This window comes from Ovis canadensis, chromosome 11 (genome assembly GCF_042477335.2).
Source record: "Ovis canadensis isolate MfBH-ARS-UI-01 breed Bighorn chromosome 11, ARS-UI_OviCan_v2, whole genome shotgun sequence".
NCBI lineage: Eukaryota > Metazoa > Chordata > Mammalia > Artiodactyla > Bovidae > Ovis > Ovis canadensis.
Window position 1 is genome coordinate 27,065,574 of NC_091255.1, and position 19,414 is coordinate 27,084,987.

At 36.5% G+C, this 19,414-nt stretch overlaps 1 protein-coding gene across 10 annotated transcripts in view; it reads right to left on the bottom strand.

Moving 5' to 3' along the window:
* Positions 1 to 19,414, bottom strand: part of NF1 (neurofibromin 1) — a 254,089-nt gene that overhangs the window by 30,633 nt on the left and 204,042 nt on the right. For all 10 annotated transcript variants that reach the window (XM_069602902.1, XM_069602905.1, XM_069602904.1 and 7 more), the window contains 11 exons: positions 14,375 to 14,807; positions 13,440 to 13,780; positions 10,950 to 11,152; positions 7,033 to 7,226; positions 5,850 to 5,990; positions 5,426 to 5,705; positions 4,725 to 4,939; positions 4,479 to 4,540; positions 4,212 to 4,326; positions 2,827 to 2,928; positions 1 to 141 (listed from right to left, as the gene is read on the bottom strand). In XM_069602902.1, the coding sequence (XP_069459003.1) occupies positions 1 to 141; positions 2,827 to 2,928; positions 4,212 to 4,326; positions 4,479 to 4,540; positions 4,725 to 4,939; positions 5,426 to 5,705; positions 5,850 to 5,990; positions 7,033 to 7,226; positions 10,950 to 11,152; positions 13,440 to 13,780; positions 14,375 to 14,807 (2,227 nt within the window). The remainder of the gene's footprint in view (positions 142 to 2,826; positions 2,929 to 4,211; positions 4,327 to 4,478; positions 4,541 to 4,724; positions 4,940 to 5,425; positions 5,706 to 5,849; positions 5,991 to 7,032; positions 7,227 to 10,949; positions 11,153 to 13,439; positions 13,781 to 14,374; positions 14,808 to 19,414) is intronic.

Sequence of the window (19,414 nt, forward strand, 5' to 3'; positions counted from 1 at the left end):
CTTGTCGTTGAATATCCGGAGACTGTCTAAGGTGTGCAGGTTTTGTTCCAGAAGTGCAGTGCCTGCTGAATACAAGTTGACCTCATCGAGCTGTAGCACGGCTACAGCAACCCAAAAGAGGGCTTTGTGCAGAGGGGAGTCCTAGGCAGGGGAGACGCACTCCAGGTTAGTAAGATACACCACCATCTCATCAGAACACATTGCGGGATACAAGAAATCACGCATGAGCGCTCTGCTGTGTCTGACTCCCTGACCACATGGACTGTAGCCCACCAGGCTACTCTGTCCATGGTCTTTTCCAGGCAAGAGTACTGGAGTGGGCTGCCATTTTCTACTCCAGGGAATTTTCCCGACCCAGGGATCGAACCTGTATCTCCTGCACTGGCAGGCGCTTCTCTACAGCTGAGCCATTGGGGTAGCCCCTTAATAGAGTTTATCTAAAAGTCCCTATCTCATTTACACTTTCTTTCCTTAAAAGTTTTTTTAGTTGAATTACTTTCCTTGCTTACAAATTTGTAACAGATATAACAATACTTTATTTAACATATTAAACCTAGGCACAATGAAAATATTATGCTTAATATTTTAAGCATGTCTATATTAATGAGATCAACAAATATTAACATCAGGTACTTAATACTGAATATTTCTTAATTCACGTGAACCTGAAATTCACTTAGGTTAATTTCTCTTGTATTTAGAACTGCTCGGTTTGCAAGTGCTTATTTTTCTTTAGGGTGGTTAGGTTAGAGCTCATTTTACAAATTAACCTCAATATTATCCAAAGACAAAGAAACATACTGAGACATACATATATCCAAACAGATACAATGAGAGAAATACCTTCATTTTCTAAACTTAGTCATGAATCAGATATAATATAAACAAAATGTAAATAAGTTGGAATAAGAAAATTTAAAAAGCTTCTTTCCTTTCCCCACCTCAGTTTCAGCAATTAAGAGACAGTCTAGATAAGTGATCCAGAGAGCTCTGGGTCTCAAGGCACAGGGAGAGAAAATCAGGTCCTCCTAGTAGGAGTTACTGCCCTCAGGACAAGAATTCTAAACAGAGATTTTTTTTTTTCTTCAAGCTTTCTCTACTGTTTTGGGAATTAAATTGGTTGGGGGTCAGTTAATTTTCTGCTGGCATTGGGTAATAAAGTGGTGCAACTGAAGGTTCATAATTTTCATAGATACCCCCTTTTCTTCTTTTTTTTTTTTAATGGTTTTGAAAAGCTGGTCAGCCAGTAACAAGAGTGTTTTGTGTGTCACTCAGATCAACCTAGACTGTCTTTGACAAAAGTAGCTAAACCCTCATCTAAGCCTTCTTTAAAGGTGGAGTTAAGCAAAAGGATCATTTTAGTTGTTAGAGAGTGATTCAAATGTCAAGCCAGAATATTGCTTAAAACTTTCCCCTCCAGTCTTCCATAATAGTTTGGATTGATTCATCTGATCTTTGCTTGCACTGCTGAATCTTTGTCCCTTTATGGTTTTTGGAGAAAGCTCTGAGATAGGTTTGAGTAATTTCTGAGCTAATTCCTTGTACTTGGTGCAAGCTTCTGGACTATGTGATTCCAAGTCCTTTAAGCTGTATTTTCACCCTGCTTTCTCTAGTCATTCCCTTGTTCTGCTTTCAGAAACTAACATCTGCATTAGTTGATACAGATCTGAAAACTTGGGCTCATAGGTCCAGATGGTCAATTAGAATTCCTTAACAAATCCCAACGGATCCTGACTGGGATTGGGAAATTCCTTAGCTAAACCCCTAAGTTCTGTTTGGATCCAGGGTGTTTAGGTAAGCATCGAGGATGATTAAGTTCTCCCTGTAATAGGTTTCTCCTTAAGGGAGCTATAATCACTTCTGAATTTTTTTATCCTCTTTTGCTGGGAAAAGGTGAGAAGCAGGAGGCAGAAGAGCTGGAAGACTTTTTAAAAAAGCATCTGGACCAGATGCATTCCATTCAGTTTGACCTTACAGTTAGCACTGCACAGCGTCTTTTTCTAACTGTGCACACAAAAATATCAATTTTGGAATAGCGAAAGAATCCCAATTTGGCCATTTTAGAATGTCTGTAGAACATATAGCTCAACACCAGGAACATACAGGTCTTTATTTCTCTGTAAGCTCTCTCAATCTGGCATATCTTTGTACTCAATTCACAGAATACAACTTTAGAGTTGGAAGATAATACTACGCCATTACTTAGTCAATTTATTAATGTGGAAACATAAGGTCCAGATGTTATACAGATGACCTGCCTGAGGTCACAAACCTGAGATGAGCTCAGACCATCCTAAAACAGTGGCTACTATTATCGTATTCCCTTAAACATTATCTTCACTTAGCACCCAAATTCCTTTGATTATCAGGTGTGCTTTACCCCAGCTTTACACTTCTCCACAATAATGATCACCAACTAATGTATCATGTATTTTAATTACTTTATTATCTCGCTACTCCTCAACTTTCACATTCATTCCAGAATAAAAGTTCCATGAAGGCAGATAATTTTATTGGCTTTGTTCAGTATTATATCTCTAGCACCTAAAACAGTACTTGGCACATAGCAGATGCTCAACTGGATGAAAGAATGAAGAATATATATCCATCTTTCCTTTAAGCACTGATAAGACAGTACCCAAGCACTTCACCTTCTTCCTCTAATGTAAATAAAACAACTGAATTTTAAGGTGAGACGTTCTACTTTAACTATAGCTTTTTCTTTGTAATTTCTCTATCCATCTTATTTTCTGAACTCTTTGAAAGAAAATAACATTTAACACTAACACCCAAAATAAATGCACTTATTTTCTACACAGTAATTACCTTATTAAGAAGTGGTTGTAATTTGGTTAGTGCTATTACTGTGGCTTCTATCAGAACTTGACTGTTGTAAGTATCAGGTCCTTTTAAGCAACTCTCAAGAGCCTTTTAGAGAAACAGAATTCTTTATGTTACTTTCATTGAAACAAAACATTTACTCCTAAACCGAATTTCAGAATTATTTCAGGAACAATTCCTTATTTAATAAGTGCAAGAATTATTTCCAATGCTGTGGTGATCTTGGTAGCTAGTAAGTACATTTGCAATCTTTTTAAAAAGTATTTCTATATTATATGCTAATATAGTAAGTCAGGCATTGTTATAGCAATTACATATTACATAATTTTATATAAGGCTAGTCTTTGTTGTTGTTTAGTTGCTAAGTCCTGTCCAACTCTTTGCAACCCCATGGACTGTAGCCCACTAGGCTCCTCAGTCCATGGGATTTCCCAGATAAGAATACTGAAGTGAGTTGCCGTTTCCTTCTCCAGGCAATCTTCTCCATCCAGGGATCAAACCCGCCTCTCCTGCATTGCAAGTAGATTCTTTAGCACTGAGCCACCTCAGAAAGGTAAGGCTCATCTTATCATCTAGTTAAATGCTTATAATAAAATAGTAAGAGTACCTTCTGCCAAAAGAAATACTTAATTTTTTAAAGATATCTTCTCTACAGAGGCTTCACTTCAAAGAATTATAATAGATAATCAAAACCCATTTTTAAAGGTTCAATAAACAACATATAAGATACTTTATTAAATTTAAATTTAAATGTCCCTGGAAACAACCTAGATGTCCATCAGCAGATGAATGGATAAGAAAGCTGTGGTACATATTCACAATGGAGTATTACTCAGCCGTTAAAAAGAATTCATTTGAATCAGTTCTGATGAGATGGATGAAACTGGAGCCGACTATACAGAGTGAAGTAAGCCAGAAAGAAAAACACCAATACAGTATACTAACACATATATATGGAATTTAGGAAGATGGCAATGACGACCCTGTATGCAAGACAGGGAAAGAGACACAGATGTGTATAACGGACTTTTGGACTCAGAGGGAGAGGGAGAGGGTGGGATGATTTGGGAGAATGACATTCTAACATGTATACTATCATGTAAGAATTGAATCGCCAGTCTATGTCTGACGCAGGATGCAGCATGCTTGGGGCTGGTGCATGGGGATGACCCAGAGAGATGTTATGGGGAGGGAGGTGGGAGGGGGGTTCATGTTTGGGAACGCATGTAAGAATTAAAGATTTTAAAATTAAAAAAAAAAATAAATAAAGAAGGAAGGATTAAAAAAAAAATTTAAATGTCCCTTAGAAAAATTCAAGATATACTTTACAACTTGGGAACCACAAATATTTGGTTAAGAGGGGGAAGTACCTTGCTGAGGATACGGATAATCTGCTTTATCTGCCCATGAGATACTCGTTTGCTAATACAGCCAAACACAACAAGAGCTCTCGGTTGCAGGGATGGGTTATACTGGAATGCAAATCTACAATTAAAAAATTCAAAGAGCTTATGAAAACCTTTGTGTTTATATATATACACATATAAATACATAGAATTACTTAGAATATCAATTATGCAGTAATATCTATCTTTTCAACAGTATACATACTTTTGCAACTTAAATTTGGGACATACCTTTGCGCTAGTTCTGTCCATTGGTCCAGCCACTTGCATGTTGGAATATCTCTCATACATGCCTAAAAAAAAGATACTCTGAATATATTTATGTACGTAAATGTTTCTAGAAACATCTAAACACAGTCTATGGGAATGTTTTTATTTAAGCATTAGTGCAAAACAGGATAAAACAGTATTTCTTCTATACAGTACCAGTGGGTTTTTAAAAATGAGTTTAGCTTCTTATCATTTTGCCTTCTGTACCTCCATGATCTCCAACAAAGCCTCTGTGACTGTCTCCAAGGATGTCAAAGCAAAAGTCTCCCTCTCATAGGAGCCAGGAGAGAATGACCTGTCCCGGTAGCTGGAGCGGAAGGCGATGACAGCAGCTGACTTGACTTTGCTAATACCAAACAGCAGGTAAAATTTCGGTAATGAGAACTCTGTCAAGCTGAGTCTCAAAACTTGCTTGGTCTCTTCTGTAAAAGAGAAAAGGAACAAGTAAAGACTAAAGATACAATTTTTTAAAAAAAATTCTAAAGTTTCACATATTTTATTATGACTTTATAAAATCTGAATATCGTATCAAATTACCTAACAGTGTTCCCTCAATCAACCCTCTGGATACATTAGCTTCATGTTCATCAATTAACTCCCTATCTACAAATTCATACTAGGAAAGCAACACTGTCAACCAGTGCTGAGTTTTTAGCTTAGGTGATAACTACGAGAGTTTCCATGAAAAATGTACATAGAACATCTCAGCTGTGGCTTGAGATGGAATGAAAGTAATTCATTCTTTTTCTATTTCGACTGTATTTCATGTCATTACTATAGATATAAATAAGCAGCTTGGTGTGAAGGCATCGTAATATTAATAAATAAATAGGTAATCAAGGCTAATCAGGTGGTATAAAATGGGGAAAGGACTTGGTAAAAACACACACTGCTTTCCTAGAACTTACCACTAAAATGAAGCTGTGAACAAGTACACAGAGAGTGAATGATATTAATGACCAACCCATGTGTGGAAGCTCTCAAGGAGAGTGGCCCTGTTGCTACTAAGAAAGCAACAACGTGGAAGAGGTAGGGGAGGTGAGCGGCCACGTCCAGGGAATTGTTGAAGGACAGCATCAGCATGTAGCGAGCCAGAATGGCGATGTCATCCCACATGAGATGCTGTTCTAAAGTAGGAGTTGGGGACAGGCATGTCTTGTCAATTATTTTGCACATCCTTCCAATAACCTGTAAAGGAGCAAAAAAAAATTTTTAATGGGAGCTAAGAAGTTTTATCACAAAAAATTTCTTTTCAAAGTGATTGTTATAAAACAAAAAAACGAAAACAGATATATCAAACCATAGCCCAGAAGACAAAGGAAAAGTGATTACCTTGCTTGAAACCAATTTCACATTTCCAGAAGCCAAAGCTACAGCGGTATCTGCCATCACCTCAGCCTTTATTGATCCCAAGCCACCCGTTGCACTGGTTTTGATGAAACTGTCTAGTACAACATCAAGGAGGTCTGTAATCTAGTGGAAGAGGGAAAGGTTAACTTATGTTTTAGCCATTCTACCAACTTAATTTTTAACTTAAAAATAATTCAAGGAGCAGTCCAATCAACATGAAAATTCTGTTTTACCTGAGGCCTCCAAAACACTAAGTTTTATTTAGAGACTTGTCAGAAATTTATCATAAAGTATCCAAAAAGGATGAGAGCAGTCACTCAATTCCTTCAGAGATTGGTATTCAAAAATTTTAAATCTCTACGTGTATTATTTTCACTCACTTTTAAAGCACCTCTGTTCTCGAAGACAATAGTGTATCAGCAGTATAAGGTACAATTATTTTAAAATATAAGAAATGACATCAAGTACTGAAATGTTTTGTAGAGCTGCAAAACTGGCTCCAAGGTCGTTTAAAATAATGCGGAGGATTTGCAGCATTATCTGAATAAGGGTATTGCCTCCTTAAGTGATTACTTTGAAGAAATGGTAGCATAATTCTTGTCAGATAGAAATTACATTATACTATTTTAATATTGGCATTCTTAAAATAGAACTATAAGTGAGAGCAGGAGGCCCAAATAACACCATTAGCAAACATTTACTGATACCTGTGGTATACACAATACTAGAATATACTATAATGCACTACTTATCAGAAACAGTATCAGACTCTCACAGTTAAATTCTACATGCAGCCATCCCTTGGTGTCCATGAAGATTAGTTCCGGGACCCCCTGCAGATATCAAAGTCCCTCACTTAAGAAATGGCATAGTACAGTTGGCCCTCAACACCTCTGGGTTCTGCACATCAAGGACTCTGTGGGGTGACTGTAATAATGCTATGGAGAAGAGTGCTAGAATAATTAGTTTTTCTCTGGTTCTGAGACACAGACTCCTGTAGTTCTGAAGTGGATCAGGGATTAGGTGGGTGTCTGGCATGCTTTTTGAAAAAGGGGACTGTCTTTTCTATAGCTATATCCCTAGCGCAGTGCTTTGCACAATGTGGGTATCAGATAAATATCTGTACCAAGGAGGTACTAGATAAATATTTAAGAAAACTCAATACCTGCCCAAGGCTCCCCCATATTTTTGCTTGAATAGATGGATACATCTGTTTCTCGTTTATGGTCATTGTTATCAGCTTATCAAGAATTGCAGTAACTCTCTGTCGCTTGGCATCATCGTTGTGCTTACAAAAACGTACTAGATTTGATAGCCATGGAGTCATGTACTCCAAACAAAGGTGTTTCAATTCAATGCCTGGGGGGGGAAAATTACATTATTAGCACAGATGGTCCATAAATATGCCATTAATGATTATCTCAAAATAAAAGATTGGGAGGAAAAAATGTAAAAGGAAATGACCATAACCTAGAATCAGGCCAGGAGAAAAGAGACTTGGCAAATATATTACTGAAGACAGAGATGAAGAAAGAGAACAAGCCTTAAAGAAAGTAACCTCCAAAGTCATTAAGCCAATTTTTGAAAAGTCTTATCTTACTTTTCTCCCTTTTAACAGCTTCTCTTCTAGTTAAAAATTCTCATTTTATTCTCATTTATTCTCATTTTAAAAGGAATATTGGTAATCATAGGAACTTTGATAAAAAAAAGAGTATCATCGTAAAAATGAAATTGGTATCAATGTATTGCTGTATCACTTGACCTCTCCATAGGCTTTCAAATTTATACAGAGATACTGTATATTCACGGGTTACACACATGTAACCCATCCCAACTCCTCCACAAAAATTAAGAGTTATGCTACATACAGAATATGTTTTTTTAATTTATTTTTAATTGGAGGATAATTGCTTTATAATATTGTGTTGGTTTCTGCACACAGTATGCTCTGAATGTTTATTTCACTATATACTACACTGAGATTTACTTAACATTAAAAAATTTTCAAGGAAGGACATCTTGTAACTTTTTATTTTGAAGTAACTCCAAACTTACAACAAGATACAAAATTAATGCAAAGATTCCCTATATAACTTCACCAAGAGTACCCAAAGCATTTTAAAATCATGTTTATATATATATATATATATATATATATATATATATACATATAGCATAAAACCTGTCATTTTAAAGTGTACAGTTCACAGGAATTAAGTATATTCACATTGTTGTGCAACCATCACCACCATCCATTCCAGAACATTTCAATCTTCCCAAATTGAAATTCTGTACCAAAAACATTTTTAATGGCCTCATATTATTTCATGATATGAAGATTACATAGAAGAATAATGTAACTGGTTCTTCAGTGTTTACTTTTAGATTGCTTCAGCGTTTTGCTATTGTAAGTAATGTCAAGTGAAGCACAAAAGTATGGAAAATATATCTCTGGCAACAGAGGTGATAACAGTGGTTACTGTTGGTGAGGGAATGGGTTGCCAGAGAGGAAATTTCTGGATGTTGGAAATGTTCTGTATCTTGATCTGGGAGAGGGTTTTGTAATATATTCACATGTAAAAATTAATCAAATTGTTTATTTAAGATTCTGGCACTTTATTGATGATAAGATACACCTGAATTTTAAAAACCTACATAAAAAATAATGCTATGATAAACCTATAGATATTAATTCCTTAGGATAAATTCCTTAGGAATTATGAGTCCAAAAGCTGTAAACATCCTTAAGGTTCTCCAAATCCACATCCAAACTACTTTCTAGAAAACTTGCTCCTGTTCACAATTCCAAAGACATCAACACTGAATTTTTTTTTAATCTTTCTTTGTCACCATAGGTCCATATAGTCAAAGCTATGGTTTTTCCAGCAGTCAAGTATGGATGTGAGAGTTGGACCATAAATAAGGCTGAGCACTGAAGAGCTGGTGCTCCTTAACTGTGGTGTTGGAGAAGACTCTTGAGAGCCCCTTGGACTGCAAAGAGATCAAACCAATCAATCCTAAAGGAAATCAGTGCTCAATATTCATCGGAAGGACTGATGCTGAAGCTGAAGCTCCGAGACTTTGGCCACCTGATGTGAAGAACTGACTCATTAGAAAAGTCCCTGATGCTGGGAAAGATTGAAGCCAGGAAGAGAAGGGGATGACAGAGGATGAGACAGTTGGATGGCATCACCGAATCGATGGACATGAGTTTGAGCAGGCTCTAGGAGATGGTGACGGACAGGGAGACCTGGTGTGCTGCAGTCCATGGGGTTGCAAAGAGTTGGACACGACTGAGTGACTGAACAATTCTTTCAGTCTGAATTTCTTCAAATTTGTTAGTGAACTTTCACCATTTCCTTTGCTTCAATCTATTACTTTTTTGCTTCTTAAGTCCTTACTCACCCACAAAGTAATTAAATATTATTCCTATTTCTTAAATGGTTCCAGTTTTATATTCAATTCTTAAAAATAGTTAGAACTTATTTTGGCATCATCTTGTGGTCTGGCGTTAAGATGAAGACCCAACTTGATTCATTTCTCAGCCTCCTCATTTCTGAACTGATTTAATCTTCCCCCTATTAGTCTGTGTTACTTCTTTATCAACATGCTTCTCTTAAAGTGATCTGACTGCTGATTTTTGAACATTCATTTTAATTACTGTTCAGTTCAGTCATTAGGTTGTGTCCTACTCTTTGCGACTCCAAGGACTGAAGCACATCAGGCCTCCCTGTCCATCACCAACTCCCAGAGCTTGCTCAAACTCAGGTCCATTGAGTTGGTGATGCCATTCAACCATCTCATCCTCTGTTGTCCCCTTCTCCTCCTGCCTTCAAACTTTCCCAGCATCATGGTCTTTTCTAATGACTCAGTTCTTTGCATCAGGTGGCCAAAGGATTGGAGCTTCAGCTTCAGCATCAGTCCTTCCAATGAATATTCAGGATTGATTTCCTTTAGGATTGATTGGTTTGATCTCCTTGCAGTTCAAAGACTCTCAAGTATCTTCAACACCATAGTCAAAAGCATGAATTCTTCAGTGTTCAGCTTTCTTTATGGTCTAGCTCTCACACATTCATACTTAACTACTGGAAAAACCTTAGCTTTGACTACAAGCCTCTCTCAGTTTTTCTTTCTTTTCAATATTTTCTTAGCTATTGTATTTTCAAGTGAAATGCATAGCATAATCATTTAAAGCCTCATTCTTAATCAACTCTCACAGCTATTTTGAAGGGACTTAATTGAATTATAATAATTTGGTAAGAACTGTTCATCCAGGAACACAAAACATGTGTCCATTCACTGAAACCTTTGTTAATATTGTTTTAATAAAGCTTTATACCTGTCTTGTTTTGTAAGTTTTACATGTTTTCTTTTTAGAGTTATAATCCTACATCTCTTGCTGTAAAAACACACGGTGATCTGGTCTTACTGAATTTCCAAAGCTTTCAATTAACACAGAAAAGTCAAGAAATGTGTTTGAGTGTATTAAAAAGTTTTATGTATTATGGAGAGAGAAAAGGAGGGGAAGAAAATGTCCGAAAATAAGCTGGAAGAAGAGCAACATTTATATTACTACAGGGTCTGAGGATGGATAGACATAAAGAATAGATGTTAAATTTACGTTTACGAAAGCCAAGTCAGGAGTTGACTCTAGACCTTGTATTTTGTGCCACTGCATTCTCCATGAACTATACATAAACAATAAAATCACAGTTCAAACTCAACCTGAAGTAAAGAGAAAATGACTACTTCCCTAAAATCAAGGAGACAACACAGATATTTTACACATTTGGAATAACCTGCTAAGAAGAGAAATACGCTAATCTCAAACACAGTATGAAAAACACTTTGTAAGTGTGCAGAGACATAGAAGATATCAAAATCTTCCTACTGTGCATGTATTGCCAAAATTTTTGTGGATTTCTCAATGTGATCTACCATGAAGTTTCTTCAGTAAGACAAAAAATAAAAATAAGAAGTGGAAATATACTAAAGATTTCATTGGCAAATTTTGAAATGAAAGGACTGTCTTTGAATCTTCTTAGAATCGTTGTTAGTATTTAAAAAAAAATCATTACTTACTAGATTTGCTAAATCCAGAAATACACTCTTCCAAAAATTCTAAGGTGAGGTGTGGCTCATTGGCTGCCAGGGTCTTACTAATAGAGACAATAAAGAGGGTGTTGTTGGCTGGGATACATAAACCTGACGTCTCTAGTAACTGGCCCTCAATTTTTAAATTAAAGGTACAAGTTAAGGCACACAGAAGATTATAGGCAGCTGACCTAGGAGAAAACACAAATTAAGTTGTTTTAAACTTTTTTCTTATAATTTCAAATTTTTCATAACATACAACTTATGATTCTGTTACCAAGCATAGATCAACTATTTTAAAATTTTATGATCAATCAGAGATAAGATTTTGTAATCCTATGGTAAATCCCAAATACCCCGCAATCATATTTTTTTAAAGGAAAATTCTCCACATAATCAGAAGAGAACTCTGAGGCTCCTAACGACAGCGAATATAAGGCCTTTCTAAAAGACATTCCATTGGGATATAAAATATGAGAATTTTATGGTCTTAAGATCAGTCAATATGAAGAAAGTCAGAATAAGGCATACCATATTTTCAGTGAGGCCAAAACTCAAATTGTGGCTCCCCTTCTCACTAGATCTAGTTATAACCAGGAGCACAAGAAATGAGATGGTCCTCATAAAATTACAATGCTAAAATCTTTCATTAGAATCTGCCAAATTTCTTTCTAGGTGTCCTACAATTTATACTACAAACTAGAGGTCAAACAATTTTTTAATATAATTAAGTACCTACCCCCACGTGCCATTTTTTCCTTAAGTGAACTCCTACTATTATACATAAAAGCACTGAATTAAAAAAAAATAAAGAGCATGCAAACCGTAATATATATCCAGGTTCCATCAGAACCAAAGTCTTCCCTATAAATGTCTAAAAATATACTTAATTTAGGAGACAGCTCAAAAAACTCAATTTTTAGATTTAGGTTTTTCTCCCCTATCCAGCAAAACAAATGGTTTGCTCAGTAAATTTCAGGTTTTCTTTACCTCTGAACTTTTATCATGCTAGTATATTTACGTAATAATCACATAGGGGAAAAAGCCACTGCCTCAAGGCTTTTTCTCTGGAACGACAGGCTTCAGCAAAAAGCAGAAGCTGTTAGTCTGCTTTATTTCACAAGAGAAGAATACAGGTTCATTCAAGCTAATAACTGTTAGAAGTCTGCTAGCACTCTTCTACAAGGAATTCGGAACTAGAAATTCAAGACAGACATAGCTCCATTTTCCTAAAAGGAAAATATTAACTTCATTGTTTCTAAGTTTGTGTATCTTTTATTAACTCCAAGGAATTCTGAGTGATGCTATTTTGACAGTGACTTTCACTCTGTTATTTCAACAGTTATAAAGAAATGGGATTCCTCAAATTGGGAGTAGGTGTCACAGACTCCTCACAGATAATGAAAGGTTAAGTATATGTGAAATTTTGTTTGTATTTTCTGGGAGTTCATGGACTCCGTAAGGACCATCCAGATAAATAAATCTTGCTTATTTCTTTTCCTTTTAAATTATGGAGGATTTGGAATTCTAAAAAACCCATTTATAAAACCTGAGCTATATTATACCCTAGGGAAGATTTTCCAAAGCCAAGAATTTATATCTGTAAAAACCTGATAGTCCCAAGGTACTTGGGGCAAAAAATTATCTTAACATGAAAAGGAGAGGGGCAGAAGAGGGAAGTGGTGTGGAGACCATGGCAGAGAGAGGAAAGGGTTGGGGGGGCCGGTGGGGAGTTGGGAGGAAATATTTGTTAAACACAAACTATTTGCTAGATGCTATGCTCTGCTACCACACATTTATTAAACTTTTGTAAGTTTACAGGAAGGCAGGAAACTAGAGCTCATCTGCAGAACTTCAGTACCTTGACCAAAGTCATACAGAGCAGCAGGTCTAGATTTAAACCAAAACTCCTGATGCCAAAGGCCCTGTCCTTTTCGCATTCATTTAGATACTAAACCTAACCAGATCCAATTATAACTCTGCTCATCTGACATCTATATTTGTCTTAAGCTTTCTTTCAAGAATTTTGTTAAAGTTACACAGTTGCAGAAACTATGTAATGTTACTGAATTACTGAAAATTAAGCCTTCCTTTTCAAATAATGATAATCTTATTTGATTGCAAGGGAGCTAAATAGTGATGTACTTTTAAATATGGGAAAAATTAGAGAACTCAGAAAAGGAGAAATTTTATTTAGAAGTAGAAAAAAAAAAACTTTTTTAAAAAAGAAAAACAAACAAACAAAAAATCCCCACCAAAATGGCCATGCTGTATGTTTCAGATGAAAGCTGAAGGAACACTGGGTTGGTATAAATCACCCCATTCAGATTTACATAGTTCATGGGTTTACCTACTTAGAATGGCTGCTAACAATTTATAATATTAAGGTAGAGGTTGCCTTAAAAATTTATTAATTGATCTCATTTTTAAAACCAACAAACTTTAAATAAGATTGAAATGAGTTTTTAAAAAACCTACCGTAAACTAGGGTCTGAACTGCCTAAATTAAGTAACGCAATATTGAGTAGTGTCCCAGGGACGTCTTTTGGCCGAATCTTGGTGTGCTGGGGAATGGAGTCTGGTTGCGACAGCTCCCAGCGTGTCCGGATGTGAATGATAGACTGAACAATGGCATCACACTCCTGGTGCATGAAGGTGAGCGGTGTGCCCTGGTTTGCAATAGTTAAGGTGAACTGGTTCTCGTCCACCAGGCAGATCTCTTCAATTTCTGAGGCATAATAGATATCATTGAGAAAGACTGATTGCCCCAGGACTTTTGTTCGCTCAGCAGAGGTTACCTGAACAGCAGTAGAGCCAACCTGGAAAATGGCAGCAAGAGGGTAGAGTAGAAAAGGATTAAATTTCCTTATGTAGAAATGAGAGGTTTCAAAAACCAACCAACCAAACAAAATACCATGTTTGCCATTTAAAGAAGAGTTACCACCATTATATATTCAAACAGGTTCAATAATAATTGTGATAGGTGCTGTCAAAAGAAACTGAAAACAGCAGAAAAAAATTTTTAGTTTTTAAAAGCTTGAGATCCTATGGATAATTACAAAGGTTATCCTGAAGGTTCATGTTCATCCTCTGTTAAAAAGCATGTAATAATCAAAAGAACTCTCAATAGGTAGTTCCCACTCCTCATATATTCCTGCCATTTGACAGATACGCAGCAAACCGCCCACTCTATACTACTCTCCTGCCTCCAATCCAACCTGGAAATTATATTAAGTGGACACCTCTCCAGCCTTCTGCAGGTCCTCCATGAAGACAGAAAGCTTGGCTTTCCTCCATCTGGACTTACTTGACATTTGCTGTACAGTACTACAAGGGCCCTGGGGAGTCTAGTAGATTGGCTGGTTAGTCAAGCAAGGCGATGAATCACTTACCTAACAGGCAGTGTAACTTACTTTAATAGACACCTTGGTGTCTTTGTGAGCTAGCTTGAGAGCGTTGTGGAAAACCTTCAGGTCCTCTTCTAAAGCCAAGGTGGCAGCGGGTAGTTTCTGCTGTTCATGCTCAATGTGCTCAGCCAGTTTCCCAGGACAGTCTATGAAAATGAGTCTTTTGCTGCCTTTGAGGCCAGTGAGCAGCCGCTCATGATACTTGGTATATTCCCTGACCCAGGAGTTACAGTTATAGATATATACTGCAGAGACATTATCATAAGCAAAGCCAGGAAAAACCACAAACCACTTGGAGAGAAAGTCTGTTTTAAAGCGATTGCTAGGCCCAGTATGGGTAAGGTCCACTACAATTTCATATGGCTTTGCATAATATGGCTTTAAAGTCAACAAGACGTGGTATATCAGCAAATCACCATTGATTTGACCAGTTTTGAACCTAAGGAAGATGAAAAAAAGGACACAAATCATTAACAGTTCTGAATGAATATACAGATGCTACAATTCTACTTTATTCCTTTATTTTCTGATTAGTTTTCTAGAGAAAACAAACTATAATATGAAACAATTATACAGTCTGGATCCAGTTTTTAAACCACTTGTTCTTAAGACACTGAGAAGGCTGAAGTAGAACGGAAGAGACAAATCCCCAGTTCAAAAACTGAGCAACAACAGCAACACAAACTTGTCTACCACAGTCAAGCAAGGAGGAAGGCAGTGGACACGGATCGGCTGCTTCCAGGCACACCCAAGTTCCCAGGTGAACTATCTGGGTGGGAATGACCCACTTGGAGCCTTGGAGTAAACTGAATGAATTGAGTCAATTCATTTAATCCGCCATGACCAGAGAGAATGGTTCAACAATGATCATGTGACTCAAACTAGGACAACCGGGCCAAGCAGGCCCAATTCAAAGATTTCAGCTTAAATTGTTGAGAATTGAGATCTTTTTCTTCCCTGATGTTTATAATTGAAGGAACATAAAGCTCTGAGAGTTGTTAGCCTGTTGACCTTATGATATGAATGAAAAGCCTGCCTAAAAACTGAAGAAATGAGCAGAGAAATGACAAGATAAACTGGGGCCCTGGCCATTTCTTTTGAGTCCTAGATAAAGCCCCTCTCCTGGGATCAAATTTATTCCTATACTATTCAGTTGTGTGAGCCAATACATTCCATTTTTTGATTAAGTTGTCTATGTCATATGTTGTCTACATTCAAAAGAATGCTAATCAACATGAGTAGTTAAAATAAGGACCATCAGAAAGCCCCCAAATACAGTACCTGAATTTCAAAACAAATCAACCTTATATTAACTTTGGCCCAATGTTCTATACATGATGATTCTGGTGGTACTACAAAGTAAGCTAAAACAAATATCCTTTTCTAAGAGTTTTAAATCTTATTGGGAGAAAATAAGATAAAAATATGACAAGTTAAGTCATCTTAAAATTAAAAAAAAGTATTTTAAGAACAAAGAAAAGATACAACGTAGTATGTAATCACTTGTCAAAGAAACTGCACAGAAAAATACTTTTGTGAAGTTCAATAGAGGGAGAAATCAACACAAACTGGGTAATCAGTGAAAGCTACATAGAAGATGCTGAAGTGGGCAGGAGGAATTTCAAATTCAACAAGAGCAGGGAATGGCAGGCCTCATGGAGGAGGGAAGGAGGGGGGGAATAGGCAACTACATGTGCTGAGGCAAGAATCAGCTAGCTGAGCTAGAATGGAGGATTCATGTAGACAGATTTTAAGAGAGAAAGCTGGAAAAATACAGAATAGCCAAATTGTGAAGGGACCAAAACCGCTCAGGGGCAAAACTAAGGGGCTCAGATTTTCTTTTAAGAGCTTGGTATTTCTTGGAGGATGTTCTGTGGCACACCAGAGGCAGAATCGACTCTGTGTCTTGTTAAAACGCAGTTTCCTGTCCTAGCCCAGAACTACTATATATGAATCTATCCAATGGGGCCTGGAGATTTTCATTGTTTTTAAACAATGTTTTCATCTGATGTTTATGTGCACAAACACTTCTGAATTGCAGCTGCAGGTGTTAGGTTTGACCACATTTTTTTAAAAAGAAAAAGGTGATATGATCACAGGAAGTGATACATACAACACATAAGAAGGAGTTGGGGCTAGTAAAAAAGATATTATAGTAGTCTAGGTATGGTTTAATAAGCATCTAAAATATATACAAGGCTAACAGTGAGAAAAGAAACTGATCCAGAAATATGAAGAAACGATCAGCATGATCAAGGTCTTTATCAAGGCTGAAACAAAGGATCTGAATTAAAAGGACTTGCTGTATACCAAGGCTCTGCATAACAAAGAATGCTACCACCCTGAATAAAAACAGAGACCACAAGGGGCAGTCACTTTGGGGGAAAAATGAAGTCCATTTTAGACACATTGAGTATGAAGTCCTGACAGGACATTAGAGGGGAGTGTGTGTGTGTGTGTGTGTGTGTGTGCGCGCGTGCGTGCGTGTGTGTGTGTGTGTGTGTGTATACACTACACTTAAGATTATAAGGGATTTTTTTTTTGGTCCCTTATAACCTAAGTTTACTAGATATTCTCTCCAAACCACTGTTGCATTTCCATACTTTGAAATGCTGGTTATAAACATTACTGTTTCTATTATCTGACCAATATCCTGGGTCACCAAACTCATGTTATCAAATCAGTCTGTGGTATACAAATACAATTTTTAGAGAAGATTTTAATGCTCAATCTCAGGGGAAATGTTATTTTCTGTTTTTCTGAAAGATACTTACATAGCATTTGAAAGCATATAGCAGACATACATAATAAGCATAGGGTCAAAAGGCATTAAACAGAAAACCCTCCCTACCCTGGAGGCGGGGATTTGTCCTACAAAGCCTCCTGTCATGCCGTGGCCAAATAGACAAGTTGGAGATTTTTTTTTTCCCTGTGACATGTGCTTTAGCTGCAGTGGAAAGGAAATGTGTCATCTGTGGTTAGTGGAAAGCTAGCTGTACATATCCTTTTTTTCAAACTGCAGATTTAGGTTCAGATTCTTCAAGTCTATTCTGCTTTAAATTATTTGGAAGCTGGGCTTCAAGAAAAGAAAAGAAGTGGCTTATTAAAATCAGGTTATAAGATTTTGACCAAGCATTTTGTAAGGTAGGTCATATATATGGCTTTTCTTATGCCTTTTCATTTATAACTTCTTTCAGAGTAGTGTTTGAGGAAATACTTTCGAACAGTGCTTAAGAATCGTACTAACAAAGTAGAATTAGTAACGGAACACGTATGCTGTTTTCTTCTCTGTTCTATTAAGTAAAATCTAAGTAAGAAATGGCAAGAGTTACCATCAACACAGAGCTTTAAATTAAGATTAAGTAGAATTTGATTTTAGTCTCTTCAGTGAATTGTCAAGTTTTACCTATTAAAGTTTTTTAAAAAAATTTCTCATTACTAATGCTTAGGCATTATAAATTTTATTGAAAACTACCAGAGATGAAGGAAAATTTTCATAATATAACCTGGCCTTCATTGCATAAATTAGAGATGTAGAGACAGCTCTCTATTCTTAGGCATTTGTAAGGATATCAAAGTCTCATTTTGTTAACGGTTTGTTTATTTGGGGATGACAGTACATCTGGCTGAAGACAATCAACAGCGGGCCTATTATTTATCCTGTGGTGAGCACTGCTAGAATGTGTACAAATACTATGATACATATTACAAGGCTAATGAACTAATGTGACAAGAATAACTTGCTTTAAATCATTTTTAGCATCTCATGCAGAAGTCCAGTCTAGTATAAAAGGCTGGAAATTATTTGATAATCCAATTTAAAGTCTTTCTCTTTGTGGAAGAATCACAAGTACTTCCATAAATCCAAAGATTTATGTCATTCAACTTAAAAATTGAATTCAAACACTATTATAGACAAGTCAGTACACAATATCTTTAACTGTCTATAAAAATTATAATCCGAAAAGTAATCTTACTTCTAGAACACATAAGAAAGGGCTTTTTTCCCCTCCATATTATCAATAGGAAATACTACTTCAGAGGTTAGTTTCTGGTTGGCATTGCTTATTACATGCTACTTTCATTTGTATAACAGTATGTCACATTTGTTATTCTCAAATCAACTATACTTCAGTTAAAAAAAAAAAAAAAAACCATGAGAAGCAACAGTATCTGTGTCACCTTGGAATTGGTTAAAACTCTCAGGTCCCTCCTAGACCTATGGAGTAAATCTGCATTAAAAACAAACTCACATCCATGTACTTTCTAGTTTGAGAAAAACTTACATATAATAGGCAAACAGGCACTTTTATTTGGTATATCTCAGGGGATGGAAATGGCCACCCACTGCAGTAACCCTGCCTGGAAAATTCCATGGACAGAGGAGCCTGGTGGCCTACAGTCCACGGTGTCGCAAAGAGTGGCACAGGGACTGACTGACTAAACAGCAGAGGAATAACCTAGTTTTTGCTCCCACTTCCCTATTCATATAAATGCAAACAATAAAACACTCTTACAGAAGTGGCCCAGACAAACTGGAATACTATTTTAAAAGAGATAGCTCAATAATGGCAATGAATCTTTCCTTGGCTTACCAGTACCTAGAACAGATATGCCAGCTGCATTTAAATTTTCAGTCTTATGATGGATAATAAAAATTAGGAACAGAGTTTTCCCCTTTGTGGACTGGCTTCCAGCGAGCTCAGACCCAAAACCGAAATTCCACTTTTTCATTTATAGGTTGAGACTTATGATCTGCACTGACTTCCCACTTGAGCCTAAATCCCATGATCCTGATATTGTATTTCTATTTTATTGTATACCTTATTTTTTAAAGATTAGGTCAAAATATTCACAGAAAAATTCTAAGCACAAATAATAATGAGAAAGGTCAATATCTTTTGTTGAACTTTTGCGATTATTCAAAAGAAACTTGCCTCTTTTCCTCTGTAATGCCAGAAGTTTGGGATGAGAAAAGTGGCATGTCTTTGCTTTCAGAAAGCCACAGTAACTCAGGGGCCACAGAGGTGAAGGGAGACCCATCAT